The sequence below is a fragment of the Cryptomeria japonica genome, chromosome 4 (genome assembly GCF_030272615.1).
Source record: "Cryptomeria japonica chromosome 4, Sugi_1.0, whole genome shotgun sequence".
Taxonomy (NCBI): domain Eukaryota; kingdom Viridiplantae; phylum Streptophyta; class Pinopsida; order Cupressales; family Cupressaceae; genus Cryptomeria; species Cryptomeria japonica.
In genome coordinates, this window is record NC_081408.1 from 769,432,150 (window position 1) to 769,453,833 (window position 21,684).

At 39.3% G+C, this 21,684-nt stretch overlaps 1 protein-coding gene across 1 annotated transcript in view; it reads left to right on the forward strand.

The window, feature by feature from the left end:
• The window catches only part of LOC131033448 (probable aspartyl aminopeptidase), an 82,589-nt gene that overhangs the window by 48,709 nt on the left and 12,196 nt on the right, over positions 1–21,684 (forward strand). The window contains exons 6-7 of the mRNA XM_057964674.2: positions 1,337–1,474; positions 1,940–2,095. Coding sequence (XP_057820657.1) covers positions 1,337–1,474; positions 1,940–2,095 — 294 coding nt within the window. The remainder of the gene's footprint in view (positions 1–1,336; positions 1,475–1,939; positions 2,096–21,684) is intronic.

Sequence of the window (21,684 nt, forward strand, 5' to 3'; positions counted from 1 at the left end):
CGAGTCTTGAGAAGCTGATCTTGGTTTCTTTGGATAAAGGGAGGGATTGTTTTGTTACCAAACATCATGTTGGAAGGATTGCGGTAGAAGGATTGTGATAAACTTGGTCATATCCAGAAGTTCTGCAAAACCAGAGAGGGTCTCAGCAACAGGTTCATGTCGCAGAGCGTTTTGAGGTAAAGGGGGCAGCCTTCTATGCATTCGTGGTCAATGACTTGTAGATTATGTCACATCTTCTGTAGGGTAGTTAGTAGAATAACCAGTAAGGGAGGGTATCGAAGTAATATTGTAAAATTGGTATAATGGTCATCTTAGTCATTTAGTTAGTATTTAAAACCTTTTGTTTGTGTCTTTCGTCTTTAGTGAGTTTTAGGAAGTTTCCTTTTTGTCTTTCGTGTTTCTATTCTCGATCGTTTATGTTGCAGAAAGATCATCTTGTAATTTTCTATATAAGGAGTATTCCTCTCCTTAATCATATACAACATCGAATTATCATTTCAACCTTTTCATTTGCAACTTGTTGGGAGAGGATGGCAATGGCATACAGCTGTTAAGGGCCCAACACCAACTTTCAAATATTTGAATTTGGAGCCAAATTGAAATTAGTTTGTTTAAAATTCTAGGCACTAGCTTAGGTGATCCTCATTGTAGCTCTGTTCTTGGGATAGGCACATCCAAACAGGTTTAATCACAAATGCCAAGGCAGGTACTAAACCTAGCATGAACTTGTCAAGGGTATACAATTTACAACACTGCACAAAATTATTACCTATAGTTTAGAATCTTGCTATCAGGCTTGAACTTTGCTACGTTTTTGTAAGACTGTAAATCTAGTACTTGGAAACCTTGTTATCAGACTTCAGCTGTGATTAGAGTCTAGGCACTGGCAGCAAAAGTTGTGTGCAAAGGAGCTGAAATCATTGAATTTCGTGTCAACTCAACAATATGAGCACCGGCAATAGTTTTTCCAACAAATGGCTGCTGATTCTGGTATTCTAGTACTATTTTGGGATCAGATATGGTGGGGTACTGCACTTGTTGATAGGTATTGTAAAGCAAAATACTCTTTGTTTGGATTTAAATGAGTGGAAATTATATCTAGTTGTTATTTATATGGAATGGGCCTGTTAAATTTTTTCTTTATTACTTCTTTGGCATTACATGTAATATGAGATTTTACTGGAAAATGACTATTTTGAATTTTTCTTTAGTGTTGAGATTTTTATTTATTTTATTAGCAATGTTGTATGTACAGAAAATGACAAGCTTGCTCTGATCTTGTGAATTTTTTTTTTATTCTAATTGAAATCATAGAATAATAATTGATACTGTACAGGCTGAAGTTAATAGGCAAGGAGATTCAAATGAAAAATGCATGACAACAACCAATGGTGACCAAAAGTCAGAGAAAGATCAGAAGGCTGCAGAAGGTGGAGATTCTGATATTAAGAAGCATCATCTGCTTTTACTAGAGGTATTGAAAGCAGTAACCAATAAAGTTCTCAAAATAGGGTCTCTCAAAATTTTTAATCTTTTGGGGATTATGGACATGGATGAGTTTTATGAGATAATTTAGTTATTTTGGAATTAAGGGTATGAATTTTCTATAGGCCTATTCATCTTATTTACATTTGGTTTCTCTTTGGTGGTAACTGTTTACATATGTTACAATGCAATTTAGCACTAGTCGTTTTTTATAATTTTTATATCATCATTTACTGTCTTCTTTATAAGGTTCAATTTATGGTGGGTGTTTCTTCCTTGTAACTGATTATTATATTATGTTTATCTTCTTTAAAACATTATCTTTCTTTGTACTGGGATTCAGGCATTAAAATGTCAATACTTTTTAGTAATTTGATTTGGTTGGAGGAATTTCGGTATGTTGTAATAAATATTGTCATTTAGCAATCTTCTGATTATGGCTTTATTTTTGCAGTTACTTGCCAGTAAGCTTGGCTGTAAACCAGAGGAAATTTGTGATTTTGAATTGCAATTATGTGATACACAACCAAGTGTGGTTGCTGGTGTTGAAAAAGAGTTTATATTTTCAGGCCGTCTTGACAACCTATGCATGTCATTTTGTTCACTCAAGGTAAGCCCTTTTTTTTTTGTATGCAATCATACATTTTTTTAAATCATGTTGCCCTATTCCTTATATTTTCATAGTTGTTTCTTTCTATTGATTTGAAAGAAAAAGTATATGTCTAGCATCAGGCTTGCACTGTTACAATTGATGTTAAAATTCAGTTCTAGGATCTCTTTTGAGATTCTAAATGATAATAATTTTAAATATTCAAAGGAGCAGCTTTTACAATTTAATGTTCTTTCATACTGCAATCTTCTATTTCCCTTGGCATCTGATGCAGGATTATCACGGTTCAACAGCAATCTTGCATCACCCAAAAACAAAATAAATGTAGGCCGAGTGGAATTTTGGTTTTGTGCGTGGGTTCATGACATGATGGCATGAATGGATGAAACTGAGAGGTTGAGAATAATTCCAGTTGACTTCAATAACAAAATATCTTTGTTGCAATGCAAGATCTTTAGTTGTTATTGTAATGCCCCCATTTTCTACCCAAGTTTGGGGATAATAAATAATTTAATTAATTAAATTAAGCTGTCCAAATTAATGTTTTCAGACAACTTATATTTAATTAATTATGTTATGTGTTGAATGTTTTATTACAATGAAGTGACTTTACCTGGTGCCAATGTAAAATAAAACAAAATATTATCAAGTCACTTTATGAGCAAAAATAATTAATATTTTATAAAGTGATTTTTATAATTAAAATTCTAGAAAGTTCCAGGAGGTTTTAAAAGGAAGATTGTGGAAACTCATTTCATATTATCGGTTGTTCATTTTGGAGAAATCCTCTTTGGGAGTTTGAGCATTGATTCTACTTTCCAGCCTACGATGGAAACCCTAAGGTGAGTATTGGTTCAGTGGACAAAAGACCACTTATTCAATCCTTGATGAATTCGTAGAGGGTTCGCAGATGTGCAGATTTGAAAGATTTTGTGTGAGAAATTGCTTGAAAAGAATTACCTTTACAAAAGACAAAAAAATATAGGTTTTGTTATGCCTTGCACACATTCTCCATCTTTGACAGGGACCCTCTCCTTTTTTGCTTGCCTCGTCAAGGACCTGCAGCAATTTTGTCCTTCAAAGAGAGAGAGCTTGGAGCTGAAACGTGATGAGAGCAAGGAGAGTGTGCCTGTAAATCTGAATTTGAAGATTATACTCCAAAACATCGATGTTTGCATACTAGACTGAAATAAGCTTATTCCAGCATCTATTCCTAGGTCCGAAGTTGTTGCCTAAATTTTCAAGCTTTTGGAAAAGTCAAATGTTGAACAAAAGTACAAACTTCAGTGTTTGCAATACAATGTGGAATAGCCAATGTTCCCAAAAGATTTTCCTTTCACCGAACTTTTCATTATACTTTGCGAGGCTAAAAGGATAGGTTGGAAAGAAAGAGTCTTAGTGAGGTCTAAAGTGGACATGGTACATAGAGAGGAAGAAGATGTGTATCCCCATCGATCTTGCTTTCACCAAGGCAAACATCAAAAATTTCCTAGCCAAGTTTTAAATAGCATGTTAAAACGTGAGCCTCCAAATTCAGCCTTTGCAAATTTTAATGACTTAAGTCTTACTCCCAATGCTCCTCCAAATGCCTAAGAAAACATTGAAATACCTCCAAACTCGATTAAAAGTGACTCCTAAGTTCGGTGTTTTTATTCCCTTCGACCTTCGCAACATTGAAGATAATGCTGAACTTCTCCTAAATCAAAGTCGGAGTTTAAAACAACATTTGGTGTCTTGGCAACAAAATAATGAATCGCATATTCTTGAAACTCCTCCAAGCACCGAACTAATGCCGAACTTTCTCTTAAAACATTAGAGAGTTAATTTTAAACGCCAAACCAAAGTTGGCTTTTCTAAGTGAAATAGTTGAAGACGTGATTGCAAACACCGAAATAATACCGAATTTCGCCTTAAAAAATGTAAGACTTCTAAACTTCGGTGTTGGCCATCAAAGCGCTAAAGATGTCTTACTCTCGTTAGTTTTCCAATCACTGATATAAACACCAAAACTCTTTCAAGAGTATTTTAAAATTCATGTTCTCCAAACTAACGCCCAAACTAGGTGTTGATACTCGAGCTCATTCAAAGTGCAATAGGATAGAGGTTGCATCATTGAGTTTGCAAAAAATGTTAAGTAGAGGGGAAAACGTTTCAAAAACCAATTGCCAGAAAGAAAAATGTTGCACAGGAAGCGAGATCATGCCAAAGGAGTAAGGATTGCAGCCCAAAATTGCTTTAGAGGGAGAATCTTTGCTATCTCCAAGCCAAAAGCATTGCCCTTCAAAGGCGTTGCAGAAATGATTTGGGAGATCTAAATGCAACAAAGGGGAGAATAGGATTAAGAGAGGGACGAGCCCAACAAAATCGTGCCATTTAGGAGCAAATCGTTGCCATCAAAACGCAATAGAGGAAAAAACGTTTTAAAATTAAATCGTTGCAAGGGGAAAAATGTTACATAAATAAGAGAAAGCATTGTCAATCAAATCGTGGCAAGAAGGTAAAGAGATTCAAAACAAGGGCATAGAAGAAGTGTGTTGCACCCAAAAGGGGAGACAGGGAAACGAAATATTGCTTGCCTCTCACCTCGCCAGGTTGGTCTACTCTGTCATTGCAAAAGTGATCAAAATTTATATTTGATAAGATTAATGATGAAATATTGCATTCAAACCCTAGGTTTAAAAATCCACATTTGTGGTTTACTTCTTTTGAAAGTTTTATTCAAAATGTTGCCCAAGCCAAACCCTAGGTTAAACAAGTAAACACAACCCAGGCTGAAAACAAAACTAAAAATCTCCTTGCTGCCACAAATTCGGGATTTGCATAGAAAAACTAAATTAGGATGTGTTCCTAAAAACCTTCCAAAGTCCGAACTTTTCCCCAGGTTATTATAAATGTCAGTTTTTTGTGTCGAAATTACCCCGTTGTTTTGGCATTGTTGAAAATGTAAATTCGCCTAGTCTCAAAAATCTGCCCCAACTCTGAAACTGTTGATTGTATGCTTGAAATTGCCTTTTTGCATTCATATGCTTTAAATTGAAATTTTTTCACTGTGCTAATGCCGTTTTTGGCAAACTGACCACCATTTTTAATCTTGGAAAAATCCATCGTAATTTGTGTTTGTGTGTGCAAGGTAAGTGCCTCTTAAGGCAGCCAACTCTTCCAAGGCACCCAAGACACCAAGTACATCCTAGACATCCAAAACAGATAATCACCACAAACTAGACAAAATGAAATATGAATATCAGGGAGTGTTGCAGGAGTCTAAAATTCAGAGTAAGTGGGAAAACGTAGGGAATACAAATTTTGGACATATTGATATCCAACAGTTCAAGGAGAGGATGTATGGCCCAAATCGAACCTGGAGGGCTCAGATGATGGTCCAGAGCGGAATACCACAAGCCATTCAGAACTATGAGTTGGTCGTGGAGTGCACCAAGCACTACAAACCATCAGCAAGGGTGGTTTTTGTCAATGAGATCACCATAGAAGATTTCACACCTCAAGCTATCACAGATGCCTTTGGCATCTCTGTCCACTAGGACATGAGAATTGTGCATATGGAGGAGGCCCAAGATTTGTTCTATCAAAACCCAGCCAAGTGCAAAAACAAGATGAATGACAAATGGTACAGGGAAAGGAGGCCTCACCACACCAAGATCCCCAAAAAGATCTACAAAAGTGGGTTTAAAAAGTGGGTTTAATGAGGAACATGGGGATATGGTCACCCTCCTTAGCTAGGTCATAGGACTATCACACTCGAACATGTTCGAGGAATGGATGTTTTGCTACGTAGAAGTCTTTGGGGGCAAACTCATGATAGATTGGGCCCAAATAATAAGCAATAACATCCATGAGCAATTGGTGGACTTAGCGGAGAAGAAGATATTCATCATGTCCTCCTATGTGGTGTACATGTTGGCTCAACATTGCAGGCTTATGGGGCTGATCTGCCTTGGTGAGATTGGAAACGGGGAAATGCAAATGAAGGTCCATGAGTTCTATCCCTAGTTGCACTATCATAACATTGGCCAAAGGGAGAGGAATAATGCAGCTATGCAATAGGCTAGTACGAGAGGGTGAATGATGCCTTCACAATATGAATGGTCCGAATAATGCAGGAGGGATTGCAGAAAAGGTTATCTAAACAGGCAATAGCATTGGTGAAGCAATATGGAGCTTGGTTTATATAGTTTCCCAGATTCTTCTACTTGAGAATTTCTGGATTTGAGGGTTCTCCGTATAGACTCCCCAAGTACCTTACAGATAAATTCTACTGAGCAGGTGGTGGACCACGGTAAGAAGGAAGAGGAGACTCATAAACTAGTAGCTGAGAGGAAGGAAGTGTTTATAGAAATTGAGGAGGAGAGTACACATCTTGGGGAGATTGGGATGGTGACTGAGGAATCCAACAGGAGGGAGGAGAGCCACATTCGGGTTTCAGACCCACGAGACGTTCTCGGGTCCATTCGGAGATTTCTCATGGAGTTGGATGACATTGCTTTGGTCACTCGAGGGGTTGCAGAGTTAGCGAGGCAGGTGGATATTAGCGTTGCACTAGAGGTCGAGAGGCTTCTTGCCTTCATGGGAGTGGCTGTGAGGAGGAGTTTGCACAACACACCACGCGCTGTGGGTGGCCAGCTACGGAGACACTAGACATGATTGAGACTTGGCATCAAGCTCAGGCAGAGGAGGGTCAGGGCGATATATTGTCCACCTTGTGTGTTATGGAGAGATCATTCCGGGGGATATTCTATTAGATGCAGAAGGCCGCCACACACTTGGCCAGAGAGGCTGAGGTAGGGAGAGTAGTTGCATTGGAGGAGGTAGTAGCTATAGGAGAGGAGTTGGTACTCCAGAAAAAAAACTTACCAATGTTGAGTAGAAGCTGAGAGTGGCCCTTGAGGAGGAAGTGGAGCATCAAAAAACAACCTTGGTAGGCCAGGACACCAAGTTGGCTGAATTGGAGGAACGTCTTGCAGCAGTAATTGTACAGCTGGAGCGAAAGGAGAAAGATATCATGGAGGTTGTGTATATGGTGAAGACTGCATGGCAACATTAGTTTGTAGCAGAGCGAGACTAGCGGCTGCGAACAGAGCAAGTGTGGCACCTGTGGCAGCAACTCTCAACATCCTCAACTACTCCAGGGATGTCCTCTCAGCCTCCTAATTCTCAGTGATTCTGTAGTGTAATGTCCCCACTTTGAAATATAATTTAATAATAAATAATAATAAAATTAAAATACAAAAGAATAAAAATAAAAATAAAATTAAAACAAAAAAAAATATAATTAAACATAATTAAAATTTGATTAAAGTTAATGAATGGTCAAAATGCATGAAATGATAAGTCGTGACTCCAATATGAAGTATAAAAGGGAGGAGAACTCATTTGAAGGGGGGATAATTTAGGAATCAGAAGTGCAGATCTGATTGTAAAAGGTTGTGTCCCTTTCAAAGGGCAGAAATAATGAAGAGTTGCACTCTTTCAAAGGGGGCTAATGATGAAAGGGTGTGTCTCTTGCCAAAGGGCATACATGATGAAGAGGAGTGACCTCTACCTCACATTGAGAGATATAAAGGAAAGGAATCAAAAGCATCCAGGGGGATCACCATCAATTAGATCAGATCAGATCAGAACTGTTATTAAGTTACAGGCAGTAACATCCTTGCTCTTGGTGGTATGCATGGGGATGTGCTTAATATGTATGCTTAATATATGATGCCTGATAATGTTCTTATGCAGAATTTAATAGTAATATTAATATAGACTGCAATATGTATGACAGTCATACTTAATTTCATATATATTCATAATACCTGAGAAGTTAGTATACTTGTAGTCTAATTCTTGTTATTTCTATCAGTACCTAAGAAGAAGGGACTGAATTGTTTTCAAGAGGGGCAGTCTAAATCTGTTGCTAATAAATAAATAATGTTTTGGTTATATTTTGTTAGTACTTGGCAATGTAATTAGTTGTTCCCGAGAGGTTGTGTCAGTTGCCAACAGTTGGCAGTCTTAACCAACTGCCATGCACTATACATGTTTGGAGTATTGTATCGGGAAACATTGTATGGATAATTGTACACACATTACCCTTGATAATAAAGGAATGTCTTTCTGCCATATGTTGTGTTGAATATTGTCAATCGGTATTGTTCTGACATATTATTGTGTTCATTGTATTCTGTTTACTTTGTGTAAATTATAGAACAACCCCTTCAGGAGTAAGCATTTGTTTTCGTTGACAAATATTAGTGACGTGGTAATGTTAATGAGAATCACGTGGAAAATCATATGATAGCATAAGTATGTGATGGCAAACTATATTGATAACCTATTTAACTTTATGCTTGACTTGCATTTATTGTAAAGTACTAATGTTTGCAAGTTAGATATATTTAGCTAAGGAAAATACTTTTGTACATTTGGTATCTTGAAAGATTAAATTCAAATGCTTTTGCAGATTTGATCATGATACTATGTCAAAGAGACTGTGTAGACATAGTGCACATTAGTCTTGAGTACAACAAAATTTAAATGCAATTGATGTTTGAATGATCAATGGAGACACATATCACTTCAAATGGCACTTGGTGAATGAGGTAGGACATGGCACCACTATTTGCCAAGCTTGCCATGGAAATGTCTATAATGTCCCCTTTTCGGGATCGCCCTAAGTCTTGCCCTTGAATCACAAATTCCATTTAAATAAGAATTGTAAGATAGCTAGAGATATAACTTTACTAATTAAATGCCATTTAACAAGATAAATCCTGATTTCGGTCCTGCAATCATATCAGACAATATTGTATATGTATGTATAATTCATAAATCCAATTAATTCTATTTGGGTTAGTAATCACACATATAAGTACAAATAGGTATAATCATCATAAATCATTAGATAAGCTGTGTTACATTAGTATTCAATCACAACAGGTTTGAATGAGGGAGCATGATAGGTTGGCCCAAAACAATCCTCACACTAAGCCCAAGAGCAGACACTCACACTCTTGGCTCCCAGTGGCAGGCACATTGTACATCCAGCATGGAGTGGACTAATCAGTGGGGTGCTTGTATCTACCCTTCCTATTGATGTCTCCTTATTCATCCTCTATGACTGTGATTTCTCCAACAATCAATCATTGTAGAGGTTGGAAAGGAAATCACAATAGGGTGCCCGGAAATCCTCCTATCTAAGCCCAAGAGTGCACACTCACCCTCTTGGGCCCAAGTGGTAGGCACATTGGACATCCAGCATGGAGTGGTCTACTTAGATGGTGATCTTGTATCTGCTCTCCTTTCTTGCATTTTCTCCTCTTCTCCACATGATTGCTTGTCGGGGTCTAGCTAGATTAATGATTCAGAATATACATTTCACATTTTCATACAACGATCATTGATTTCACTATTTCATAATACTATAATTGCAGAAATATAAGATTATTGCAGGTTATATACTTTCAGCCTGCTATTGCAATTTAGACCGATCTGACTGGATGTCGTTTCTTTCTTTGGATGCTGATTGCTGCTCTCTTGGATGAATGCTATTGCTCAATGGTTTGATCTATCTATTTGATTACTGGATATTGCTTGCTTTCTTATGAGGATCAATGTTCCTTTTAAAAATTATTGCTTGATCCCTTTTTGCAGATCAGACTGTCTAATATTTCAGATCCTTTTCATGATCCCTTCTTCCTGTATGCAGATTGTGTGTATTCTATTTGCTGATCTGTTTCTCCTTCTGCTATTTCTGCTTTAGTTCGTCTGCTCTAAATTAAATTAGTTCTCCCTCCTTCTTCCCTTTTCAACTCTTCCTTATCTTTTATATATACCTCTTTCAATGGAGGCGATCCTTCACCAAAGTTGGCCTTATTATATAAATTTATTTTTAACTTTCTTTATCATTGTTGACCTTAATTATGTAGTGATCGCCCCTTCTTCTATATTGTTGCATTTGACTTATAAAAACCCTAGGTCGGCTCCTTAAGGGAATCAATCCAGGTTGGCCTCCTTTATTGAAATGCAATAATTTTATTTTCATTTTATTGTCTTCTTTATTGGTCGGCCCTGCTCACCTGAGTTTATGGCTGCGACCTTATTTGTATGGCTGCGATTTCCCTTATTGACGGGGACATGACAATGTCCAATATTAGGCAAAACAAACTCTTCAAGCAATTTGTGATGGTAAGGCAAACATAACAAGAATTGGGTCAGAAGTGGCTTCTAATTCTGTAGAGGCTAGGAGCAATCCTTTGGACGAGGCAATTGGTGCACAAATCTTTGAAGGAGTCTAAGTCAACACCTCTGCAATAAATGGCCCAAACATAGTTGAAGGAAATGCTAAATCTTTCTTTGCACCTAGTAGTACACTAGGATCATAGACAACTTTGAGAGTACAGGATTGGAGGAAGAGCATCCATGAATAGGTGAATAAGGCAATTACAAATTTTTAGTACTTTAGCTTGCCATTTTGTGTTGCTAGGTTTCCATTACTAGCGAGTTATGGTGGAAGCTATTGAAATGGCAGGTCTTAGGTTCTAAGCTCCATCTTCTTAGACATCAAGGGTTGGTATGTGTTGTGACGTATTCACACATCGCCCCATTGCAAATGGGGACCCTTGCTTTTTGCTCTCTAGGGTTTGTTTTCTGGGTCGTTTAGGTTTTAGTCTGTTAGCTTTTGCATGGTGAGTGCTGTCAGGAGGATCACTGGATAGCAAGCTCTGCTAGAGCTAGGGTGAGTCAGTTGATGCTCCAAGTTAAGGGCGTTTTTCAAGGTCTTCCTTAGGCTTGGTTTTGCTGGTGGTGTCCCGTTTGAGTTCGAGGAAGTCAGTGAGTGGTTGAGCAAATTTGGCTAAGGAATGGAAGGGATGAATCAAAGATCTAGCCCAGGACAAATTCAAGCCAGTTTGAAGGTGAATTGAGCCTAGAATGGGAATTTCTCTCCTGACCCTTCCAAAGGGTCTAGAGCGAAATTCATGTAAAACCCTATTTTCCACAAAAACTGGAGCTATATGTCAACCTAAAGGAGAAATTTGCATGATCATGAGGAAAGGAGGCCTAATGAAGTTTGTCCAAGGTGTGAGTAGGAGAAAATATGTGAGAAATTGGCTCAAAAGGTGAATTTCACTCCTGACCCTTCCAAAGGGTCCAGAGCGAAATTCATATTTCCTCTATTGTGCTTCTTAGCTTGACCAAGTTAGGAGTTTCTAAGGCATGATTTGGTAGGTTTTGGTGCGTATTTTCCTTGAAGAGGAATTTTTGGATCTCAAGATGATGAAAGCTAGCCTCAAATGAGGATTTCGCTCCTGACCCTTCCAAAGGGTCCAGAGCGAAATCTCCCTGTCTTGCCTTCCTTGGCCCTGAAAACCCAGTTGGAGCTTGCCTAGACCAAGTTGGGTGATGGAATATCTTGATAGTGAAAGAAGGAAGTTGATTTGATCAAGTTTGATGGAGAATGGAGTGAACCAAGGTGGGATTTTGGCCAAGATTGTGATTTTCGCTCCTGACCCTTCCAAAGGGTCCAGAGCGAAATTCTTAAGATCACCCCTTTTTCCTTACAAATCAAGTCAAGATTTTGATTTTATGACCTAGAGAGGAGTGAGGCAAGGTGTTCTAAGTCTTGGAGGTAATTTGAAGTTGAAAGGATGGAGAAATAACCCTAAAACAAGATTTTCGCTCTTGACCCTTCCAAAGGGTCCAGAGTGAAAATCCCAAAATCTACCTATTCCTTTCAAATTTATGCTAAGCTATGCCTAGACCAAGGTAAAAGATGCCCTTGTGATTGCCCTTGAGTTGATGGTTGTCTCCAGAAATGATGATTTTAGGTCAAAGGAGGAAAATTGCTCCTGACCCTTCCAAAGGGTCCAGGGCGAAAAATCCTTCAATCACCTATTTTGCCTTGCAAAATCAAGTTAATCTTGGGTTAGAAAAGTTAGAAAGTTGGAGAGAAGCAAGTTTAATTTTGTTAGTAGCAAAGAATTGAGTAGTGAAGAGAGAAAGTTGAACAATTGTTGTTTATTTGGCTATGAGATCAATGAAATATTGAAGTTATGGTGTTTTGTTGCAATCCTTGTGGCTACTTTCATGGTTGTTTATCTTCTTGAATCACTCTTAGTAGAGATAGCATTTAAATTTTAAGTTTGAAGGACGAATGTTGTGCCTGATCTTCGATAAGACTCACATTCCAAACCACTAGCTTCTTACTGATTGTAAGAACGCCTTGTGTGGTCAACTGGAAACATTAAGATTGATTAAGAGTTCAATCATCATTAGAAGTATTGATATGTATCTCCCTGATAGTATCTATCTCCTTGGTGATTTGAAAATCGTTGAATCCCCTTAGAAGATCACACCAATTCCAGTGGAGTTGTAATCCTTTGGCGATACTGAAATTGGTAAAATATTATCAAGACCAGTCCTCATTAAGTCACTCTTAGGATTAGTTTAAGTATCTCTTCCTTGAAACCTTTATCTTTTGCTCTTTTTTGAAAATCTGTTAGTATTAGGAGAATTCTGTTTCCTCATTTGGAAGGTAGTTGCACGAACAAGCTTTCTTTGAAAGTACGTAAGGCCCCTTGAAAAAACAATAAACACAACGACCACTAGTGCTTATCCGCGAGTAGAGATCCTACAAAGCAGAACCTTGAAGTCCTTCTGATTGATCCTTTTTTGCGATATCTTCAGCATTCGGAGACTTTACTCAAGAGAGGATAAGATACCTCTGGGTATTTTATTCTGTGTTTGGTCATGTACAAAATACACATCAACAGTATGCTCAATGGCACGATACAACATGTTAAGGGTGTTAACAAACATCGATTCAATTAGGTAGAGATTGGATGCACCATAATGTCAAATGGGTGGATGGATAGAAGGAATTAAACATTCATCAACTTCTCTGTCTTGTGATATTGGCACAATCTTTTTGAAATCCATGTGTGCATTAGATAGGATCAAATTTGTGTTTGCATTGTTCAAGTTGTTTGATGAGGTGGTCATGGATGTATAGTTATCAAATGTGGTTCAGTTTATTATAGACAATATTGTTACTGAGAGACCTTTGATGGGCAAGTAGCCCTCTATATTTTTTATCTTGTGTGCCACACATTGCCTTTATATAACCCAAGAGGACTTTGGAAAACTTGAATGAGTTAAGGAGTTATTGCAAAAGGCTCATACAGTTACCAAGTTCATCTACAATCATATGAGGGTGTTATGTATAATATAGTCTTTAATAGAGGGCAAGGAGTTAGTTTGAACAAGGGTGACAAGGTTTGCTACACACTTGCATTGCAGATTTTTTGCCAACAAAAAATGAATTTGAAGCGAATGCTCATTTCAAATGGGTGGATGGAGTTTGGCTTCACAAATCAAACAAATGGCATAATATTGGCAGAGTACATATATTTTATGAGTTTTGGGATATGGCTGAACAAGTAGAAAATTGAAGGCCTCTAGTAAAAGTTTTGAGGCCAGTGGATGGAGAGAAATCGCCCATGGGCTATTTGTATGAGGCCATCAATAGGGCCTAGAGGGTGATGAGGGAAATATGGAAAATAATAGGGATAGGTATCTGCCATTATGGGACATAATCAAAACGAGATAGGATTGACAAATGCATCCCCCTCTCCATAGTTTTGATTACTATTGAAATCCGACATTGCTAGCTCATCATTCAAAGATGATGATTTTAATGTCAAAAACGGCTTATTCATGTCCATGGATAAAATGTTCCCTACCTCAAAAAAATTGTAGGCAATTATGGAACAATTGCCAATGTATAAGTAGACAAGGGATTTTTCTCAAAATGGTTGTTGTGCAAGATGAGAAGACCTTCAAATTAGAGAGACTATAAACATTGAATAGTCTCTATTTTATGGACATGTTCATCAAAGGTGTTAAGCTTTCAGTATATTTGACATGATATCATCTCATAATAATTTGTGCTCTTAAGCAAAATGGTAATATTTTCTAGACCTAGAAACTAAAAATATTAGATGGATGGTGAAACACATTTTGAGCTAGCCATGTAGTTCATCTACTTGCAAGCATATTTGGAGTGTTTGTTTACTCCCGATTGGGTGTGTCTTTAGTGACTAGGAATAAACAGAATGAAGTATATCACATAACAGGAACATAAAATACATAGCATGTAAAACACAAAAAACATATGGCAGAAAGATCAGCTTTTATTTCCAACATGAAATAACAATAGTACATCCTCCCTTCCCTGGATACAATATATAGATAAATATTACCCGACGGTTGGTTAAGGCCACCAACCGTCAACAACTGCCAACTGACTCTCGGAAGGTAAAAGGTTATTACATTTGCCATTTATTGAACCTAACAAGTTTTTTTTATTTAATTACCGATGGCATATTTGTTGTCTACATCAGCTGCCCCCCCCCCCAAAAAAAAAGTTTGTCTTCTAGATGACAGATAAGAATGGGGCTAAGACTACAAAACTAGTGCAAGGGAGAGGGATGAAGAGACGTCCTTGGAGCCGCCGAAGGTGTCGGAGTTGATGGCGTGCTGGATGCAGCCAGTTTCTCCTGAAGTCGTTGCACTTGTGTAGTGCGGAGCTGCAAATCCCCTTGAGCCACCAATTCCTACTCCCTGCTTTTCTTCACAAACTGGACGGTTGATTTTAGGTCTCTGTCTTGGATCTGCACTCAAGCCTCCAGCTCCTGTATCCTAGCCACTTGTTGCTGTAGTTGGTCCTCAAGAGTGGCCCAATGCTCCCTATCTGAGCTGGCAAGCTGGGTTTGCTGAGCAAGTTGTTCTTCCACCGAGGCTACTTTTGCTGTCAACTCACTCAAAGTCTCTTGAGCAACCTCGGCTTGCAGAATCATGTTTGCACATACTACCTTAGCCTCCTGTAATGTAGTCTGAGCATGACGCATCATGTAAAACCTCTCTTTGAATTTTGCCTCCAGAGTGTGTATGTCGGCCATAATCCTAGCATACTGGCTAGTTGCTGCTGGCAGTGTAGGTCGCTAGTGTAATGGGCACCCCCTGTTCGGCACTAAATTTATGTCCTTTTTACTTAGTGTAATTTTGTCAAACAGTTGGCTTGCAAGTTGACTACTGGATTTTTTGGTTCTTGATTTGCAATAGGATAAATTGGATAAATTGATATTTATTGTAAAGCTTTCAAAGTTTATTCAATAAAAACAACCAGACATATCAAATACCAAAACAAGAAGATTAATGTTGATGGTATTTATTTAATTCCAACTCCAAGCATACAAATCAGATCTGAAGAATATTACAAACCATATGATAATAAACAAATTCAAACCTGAACTCCACAAGTATAGAACCTGCTGAAAACACTGTTCACACACTGTAGCTGCACTATTCACGGCACTGTAGCATTTTTACTATTCACGTGGCACTGTAGCAAAACACTATTCACGCAGTACTGTAGCAAATCACTATTCACGCGGTACTGTAGCAAAACACTATTCACGCGTGCTGTAGCAAAACACTATTCACGCAACACTGTAGCAAAAACACTATTCACGTGGTACTGTAGCAAAAACACTATTCACGTGCACTGTAGCAAAATCAATATCTTCAAATCTGCACTTTCAAACCCCTGTAAAAACATCATGCGAGAGCACCAAATGAAGCCCAATGTGTTTCCTGAATGAAAACACCATTAATCCTCCTGACTGTGTTTTTCAACAGCGAAGAGAATGCTAGCAAAGAGGGATTCCGTCTTCCAAGCCCAATAATCAGATCTCTACGAAATCCAACAGCATAACATTAATCTCATCCCAGCCTACCCCAAAAGAGAGCTCTCAACCTCCATTTATATCTTCTTCCTAGATGCAAACACTTCATTTCCTAAATGTGGGATAATACATTTTAGAATAAAATATTATTTCTCACAATGTACACATTAAAGGGAACTTTTAATATTTTAAACATTACTTTATATTCCCAACCTTATAATATAACGATAAAGTTAAATATTTAATTTAACTTTACACTTTATCGTTAAATATTAAAACATTGTTGATAATCCCTTTAAATCATTGTCGCCTTCAAATATTTTCTACTGATAATTATGCCAACCAGGGAAACACTAAAAATTTCAAGTCACTGCTTGGAGACTAACTTACTATAAATAGTAAGTGTCTAGAAACCCTGTCAAAGCAGCACCGATTGGTCTGAAACTGAAAACACCTAGGCCAAAACACCTCAGGATCCCACCAATGTCCTTGTTAGCCTTCGAGACCGTGTCAGAATAAGCTAACGACACCCCATATCATGTTGCGCTAAAAAGGGGACATTACAGTCCGCCCCCCTTGAAATTGCTTGTCCTCAAGCAAATTCGGTCCTGAATGTTGCAATACCTGCTCATTCTCCCATGTAGCATCCTCATCTGGCAGGTCTCTCCATTTCACCAAGTATTCCTTAACGATTCTGTTCCTGAGTGTCCTTTCCCTGACATCCAGAATAGCTTTGGGTACTAACACAAGCTTCCCCTCCTCATCCAAAGGGGGTAAATCTGCAGAAGGCACTACACTCTGACCAATGGCTTTCTTAAGCCTAGACACATGAAACACATTGTGCACCCAACTGCCCTCTGGAAGCTCAAGCTCATAGGCGACTTCGCCCACTCTGCGAATCACCCTGTAGGGACCATAAAATCTAGGCTTCAATTTTTCAGCTCCGCTCTTCTTGAGTGATGACTGTCTATATGGTTGTAGCCTCAAGTAAACCATATCCCCTACCTCAAAACTACGCTCTATTCGGTGCTGATCAGCGTACAATTTCTGTTGATTCTGGGCCTGCTGTATATTCTCCTTGAGCACTTTCAGGATGTCCTGACTATCCTGCAATAAGTTTTTGGCTTTGGGCACTCTGTTGTCCCCCAAAACTAAATCCATGAAGCTAGGTGCGTCATAACCATAGAGTGCCATGAAAGGAGTCATCCTGATGGACATATGATAAGTGGTGTTATAACAATACTCTCCCATATGCAACCATCTGACCCAAGCCTTTTGTTGTGCAGTTACATAGTTCCTCAAATATCCCTCCACCCATTTATTCACAATCTCTATTTGCCCATCTGTCTGCGGATGATAACTAGTGCTAGGTGTAAGATCTGTACCACACAACCTAAACAACTCCTGCCAAAAAACACTCATAAACTTACTATCCCGATCACTGACAATGAATCTGGGCAACCCATGTAACCTGAATATCTCTCTAAAGAAAAGATCTGCCACCTGTGCTGCTATGTAAATGGACGGAATAGCAAAGAAGTGAGCGAACTTCGTCAAGCGGTCCACCACCACATAGATGCAATCCCTTCCCTGCACTTGTGGTAAACCAGTGATGAAGTCCATCGAAATACTTTCCCATTTCCTATCAGGAATGGGCAAGGGTTGTAATAAACCTGCAAGAAATGTGTGCTCTCCTTTATTCTGTTGACAAACCGCACACTCCCTGACATACCTCTGAACATCATCCTTGAGCCCTCTCCATGAGAACCGCTCTCGGATCTGCCTGTAGGTCTTGAAGATCCCCGGATGCCCAGCTGTGGGTGCATCATGAAATGCCTTCAGTATCACCTCTCACAAATGTGATGACAGAATCAAATAAACCCTCTCCTGAACTCTGATCAATCCATCTATCACCTCATAGCGATCATCCTGTATAGTACCTGAAATCAATCCAGAAGCCCAAGCATCTTCGACATACTCTGCTATAATCTGATCTCTCCAATCTCCTGAAATCTCTGCCAGGGCACATAAGTGAGGTCTCCGAGATAAGGCATCAGCCACCACGTTTTTCTTACCTTTGACAAACTCTATGTCAAAGTCATAAGCTTGCAATTTAGTAACCCATTTCTGTTGTCGGTCATTAAGATCACGTTGGTTCATGAAGTATTTAATACTGTTGTGATCAGTTTTGATCACAAAACGCCCACCTACCAAATATGATCGGAATTTGGCCAATGCATGCATTATGGCCAACATCTCCCGGTCATAGACAGAATAACTCCTTTCAACTCCCCGGAGCTTCCTACTCTCGAATGCAATGGGATGCTTCTCCTGCATCAATACTGCTCCAATCCCATCACCCGATGCATCACAATGAAGCTCAAAAGGCTTCGTGAAATCTGGTAGGGCTAGAACTGGACATGAAGACATTACTTGCTTGAAATGCTCAAAACACCTCTGTGCTGCCCCTGTCCACACGAAGGCCCCCTTCTTGGTGAGATCTATCAAAGGCGCTGCTGTCTGTGAAAAACCCTTAACAAACCTTCTGTAGAATCCGCAAAGACCAAAGAATCCCTTAAGCTGTGTGAGGTTCGTAGGAGTAGGCCAATCAACTATAGCTCTAATCTTTTCAGGGTCTACTCGAACTCCATCTGCACTAATAATATGCCCAAGGTATAGTAATTCTGTCATACCAAACTCACACTTAGACTCCTTGGCATATAAAGACTCTCTCTCTAGGATAGATAATACCTCCTCCAAATGCTGTGAATGTTCCTCCCAGGTCTTACTGAAGACCAAGATGTCATCAAAGAAGATCAAGACAAATCTCCTCAACTGCTCCCTGAATACCTGGTTCATACAACTCTGAAATGTAGCGGATGCATTGGTTAGTCCAAATGGCATAACCATAAACTCAAAGTGGCCATAGTGACATTGGAAGTCTGTTTTCTCAATGTCTTCTGCTCTCATCCCGATCTGATGGTATCCGGATCACAAATCAATTTTGGTGAAGAAGCATGCCCCATGCAACTCATCAATCAGCTCATCAATCCTAGGAATGGGATACCTGTTTTAAATTGTTTTCTTATTCAGTGCCCTGTAATCGATGCACATGCGCATCGTCCCATCCTTCTTCTTCACCAGTACTACTGCTGAGGCAAATGGGCTTTTGCTAGGCCTAATGTGCCCCATCTCCAACAACTCTTTAATTGCCTTCTCTATCTCATCTTTGTGTTTCTTAGGATGACGATAAGGAGTGATCATCACTGGTTTGGATCCCTCCTCGAGCTCAATAACATGCTCTGCACCCCTGTCAGGAGGAACCCCATGAGGAATATCACTGAATACCTTGGCATGTCTGTCAAGAATCTCCTGTATATCTGGTGGATGACTCTTCACTCGAGGCTCCGGTGAAGATGACATAACTAAGCACTCTGTTGCCCACTCTATGTCATTATGCTGAAAAAGTCTCTCCATTCTCCTCAAAGAGACTACCCTACAACTCCCATCTGAAAGTCCCCTGAGTACAACAGTCCTACCCTCATGCTGAAACCTCATTTCCAACTTCGCTAGGTTGAAAGTGAACTCAACCAGCGATGCCATCCATGTCATACCGAGGATGACGTCGTAATCTCCCATGTCCACAACATAGAAATCATCCTCCAACTCATAGCCATCTCAAAATCTAATGTGAAGATTTGAAACCTTCTGAGTACATAATAGCTTTTGGCCATTAGCCACCATGACTCTAAAACCATCATGCTCCTCTGTCTGTAAGCCTCTCCTGGCTACCAACTATGTATCTATAAAGTTATGTGTAGCCCCAGTGTCAATGAGAGATATCACTTTCTGCCCCTGGATAGTACCCCTGACCTTCAATGTGATTGCCTTTTGGGCCCCTGTCAAGCGTGCCAACGATCTATCATCCTTAGGAATGCTGCTCTCCTCTATCGTGTTACCCTCATCTGAATCGGAGTGCTGATCCTCCCCCTCTGACTCTGACTCCTCTGCTGAAAAATACTCCATTTGATTTGCCTTAGCCTTGAGAGGGCATTTATGAGATAAGTCCCAAGGCTCTCTACACTGGAAGCACAGTTTCTTCTTTCAAAGTTCATTCAAGGTTTCACTGTCTAGTCCTTTTGATCCTTTTTTGGGTTTGTTATACTCTTTCTGAAATGGTTTTTGTCTTTGTCCTTGCGGTAGGAAGAATCTGTTGAATGGTATTTTCCTTTGTATATCGAAGGGGCTAAATCTCATGCCTTTTTAGTTGCTTCTACTAAGGTGAGTGGATCATGTCCCTTCACCCAACCACGTAATGGATCAGCAAGCCCATCACAAAATAACACCACCAATCTCCTAGGAGAGATATCAGTAACAAGTACAGACAAATGCTGAAACTTGGCGATGTAAGCATCCACTGAACCTGATTGTTTTAACTGTGCTAGCTCCTTGAAATGTAACTCGGGGTCCCTAGTGTCAAATCTCTCAATCAATCTTTCTGTGAATTCCTCATAGGATGTAATCTGATTATGCCCCAGAGTCACCATGCCATGATGCCACCATTCATGCGCAACGCTGTCCAAATGCATAGCCGCATACTTGATAGCCTAATCCTCAGGCATAGGATTTAGCTGCAAGTATGTATCTACCTTCTGCACCCAAGCTTGTGCGGTCATCTTTCCTGAAGCATCATAATAAGGCAAGGAAAGTTTTCCAACTTTCTTTCTTAGCTCAAAATTCTGATTCCTCCCTCCTGCTCTAGGCATATGTCTCATCCTCAAGTCCATATAATCTCTGAGGGAAATATCTGCCTGAAACTCGGGTCCACTGGCCTCCCAGTCCCTCCTGAACTGACCCTGTAACTCAGTAATCTGCGGTTCATTCACTGGTTGAACAGGATCCCTAGGTGGGAAGGTGGGTAGAAGAGGTCTTGAGCTCGCTGTTCGAGCTGGGCGTGCAACGTGTCTAAAGTTATCCGCCTCATTCCCATTGTTGCCATGTCCATTATTACCATTAATATTATTCTCAGGGCCATTGTTGTTGCCTCGGTCTCCATTATTATCATCGCCCCTATTGTTATCGTTTCCCCCATTGTTATTGTTTCCATTGTTGGCATCACCTGGATTAATATTGACTCCCATCTGTCTAGCCATAAGCTGCAACATCATGTCCATTCGCCTATTCTGCTCCTGCTGCATACGCTGCCCTTGCTCTAATGTACCCAGTAATTGTCTGAACATTACCTCTCCCTGATCTGGACCGGTATTCCTATCATCTCGGTCACCCATACTGCTGTCCTGATCAAAGAATATCTCCTCTATGTCTGTATGACTGGATTCTATGTCCACCTGCACGGATGAACTAGACTGCTCGCTCTGTGAGTTCAAATTTCTGTGTTGTCTTGCTTTGGTATGGCGGAAGTTATAAGGCCCCTGTTGCATGCTTAAACATACATGCTTAGCATGTTTTTTAATTCATTAATTTCTGATTTTAGTGTTTTGATATTTTGTCAAACACTTTTCCCTCTATCCAGTTGTTCCAAAGTCTCTATAAGATCTCCATAGGATGGTAGGAATTATAGCTCTGATACCACTGTAATGGGCACCCCTGTTCGGCACTAAATTTATGTCCTTTTTACTTAGTGTAATTTTGTCAAACAGTTGGCTTGCACGCTGACTACTGGATTTTTTGGTTCTTGATTTGCAATAGGATAAATTGGATAAACGGATATTTATTGTAAAGCTTTCAAAGTTTATTCAATAAAAACAACCAGACATATCAAATACCAAAACAAGAAGATTAATGCTGATGGTATTTATTTAATTCCAACTCCAAGCATACAAA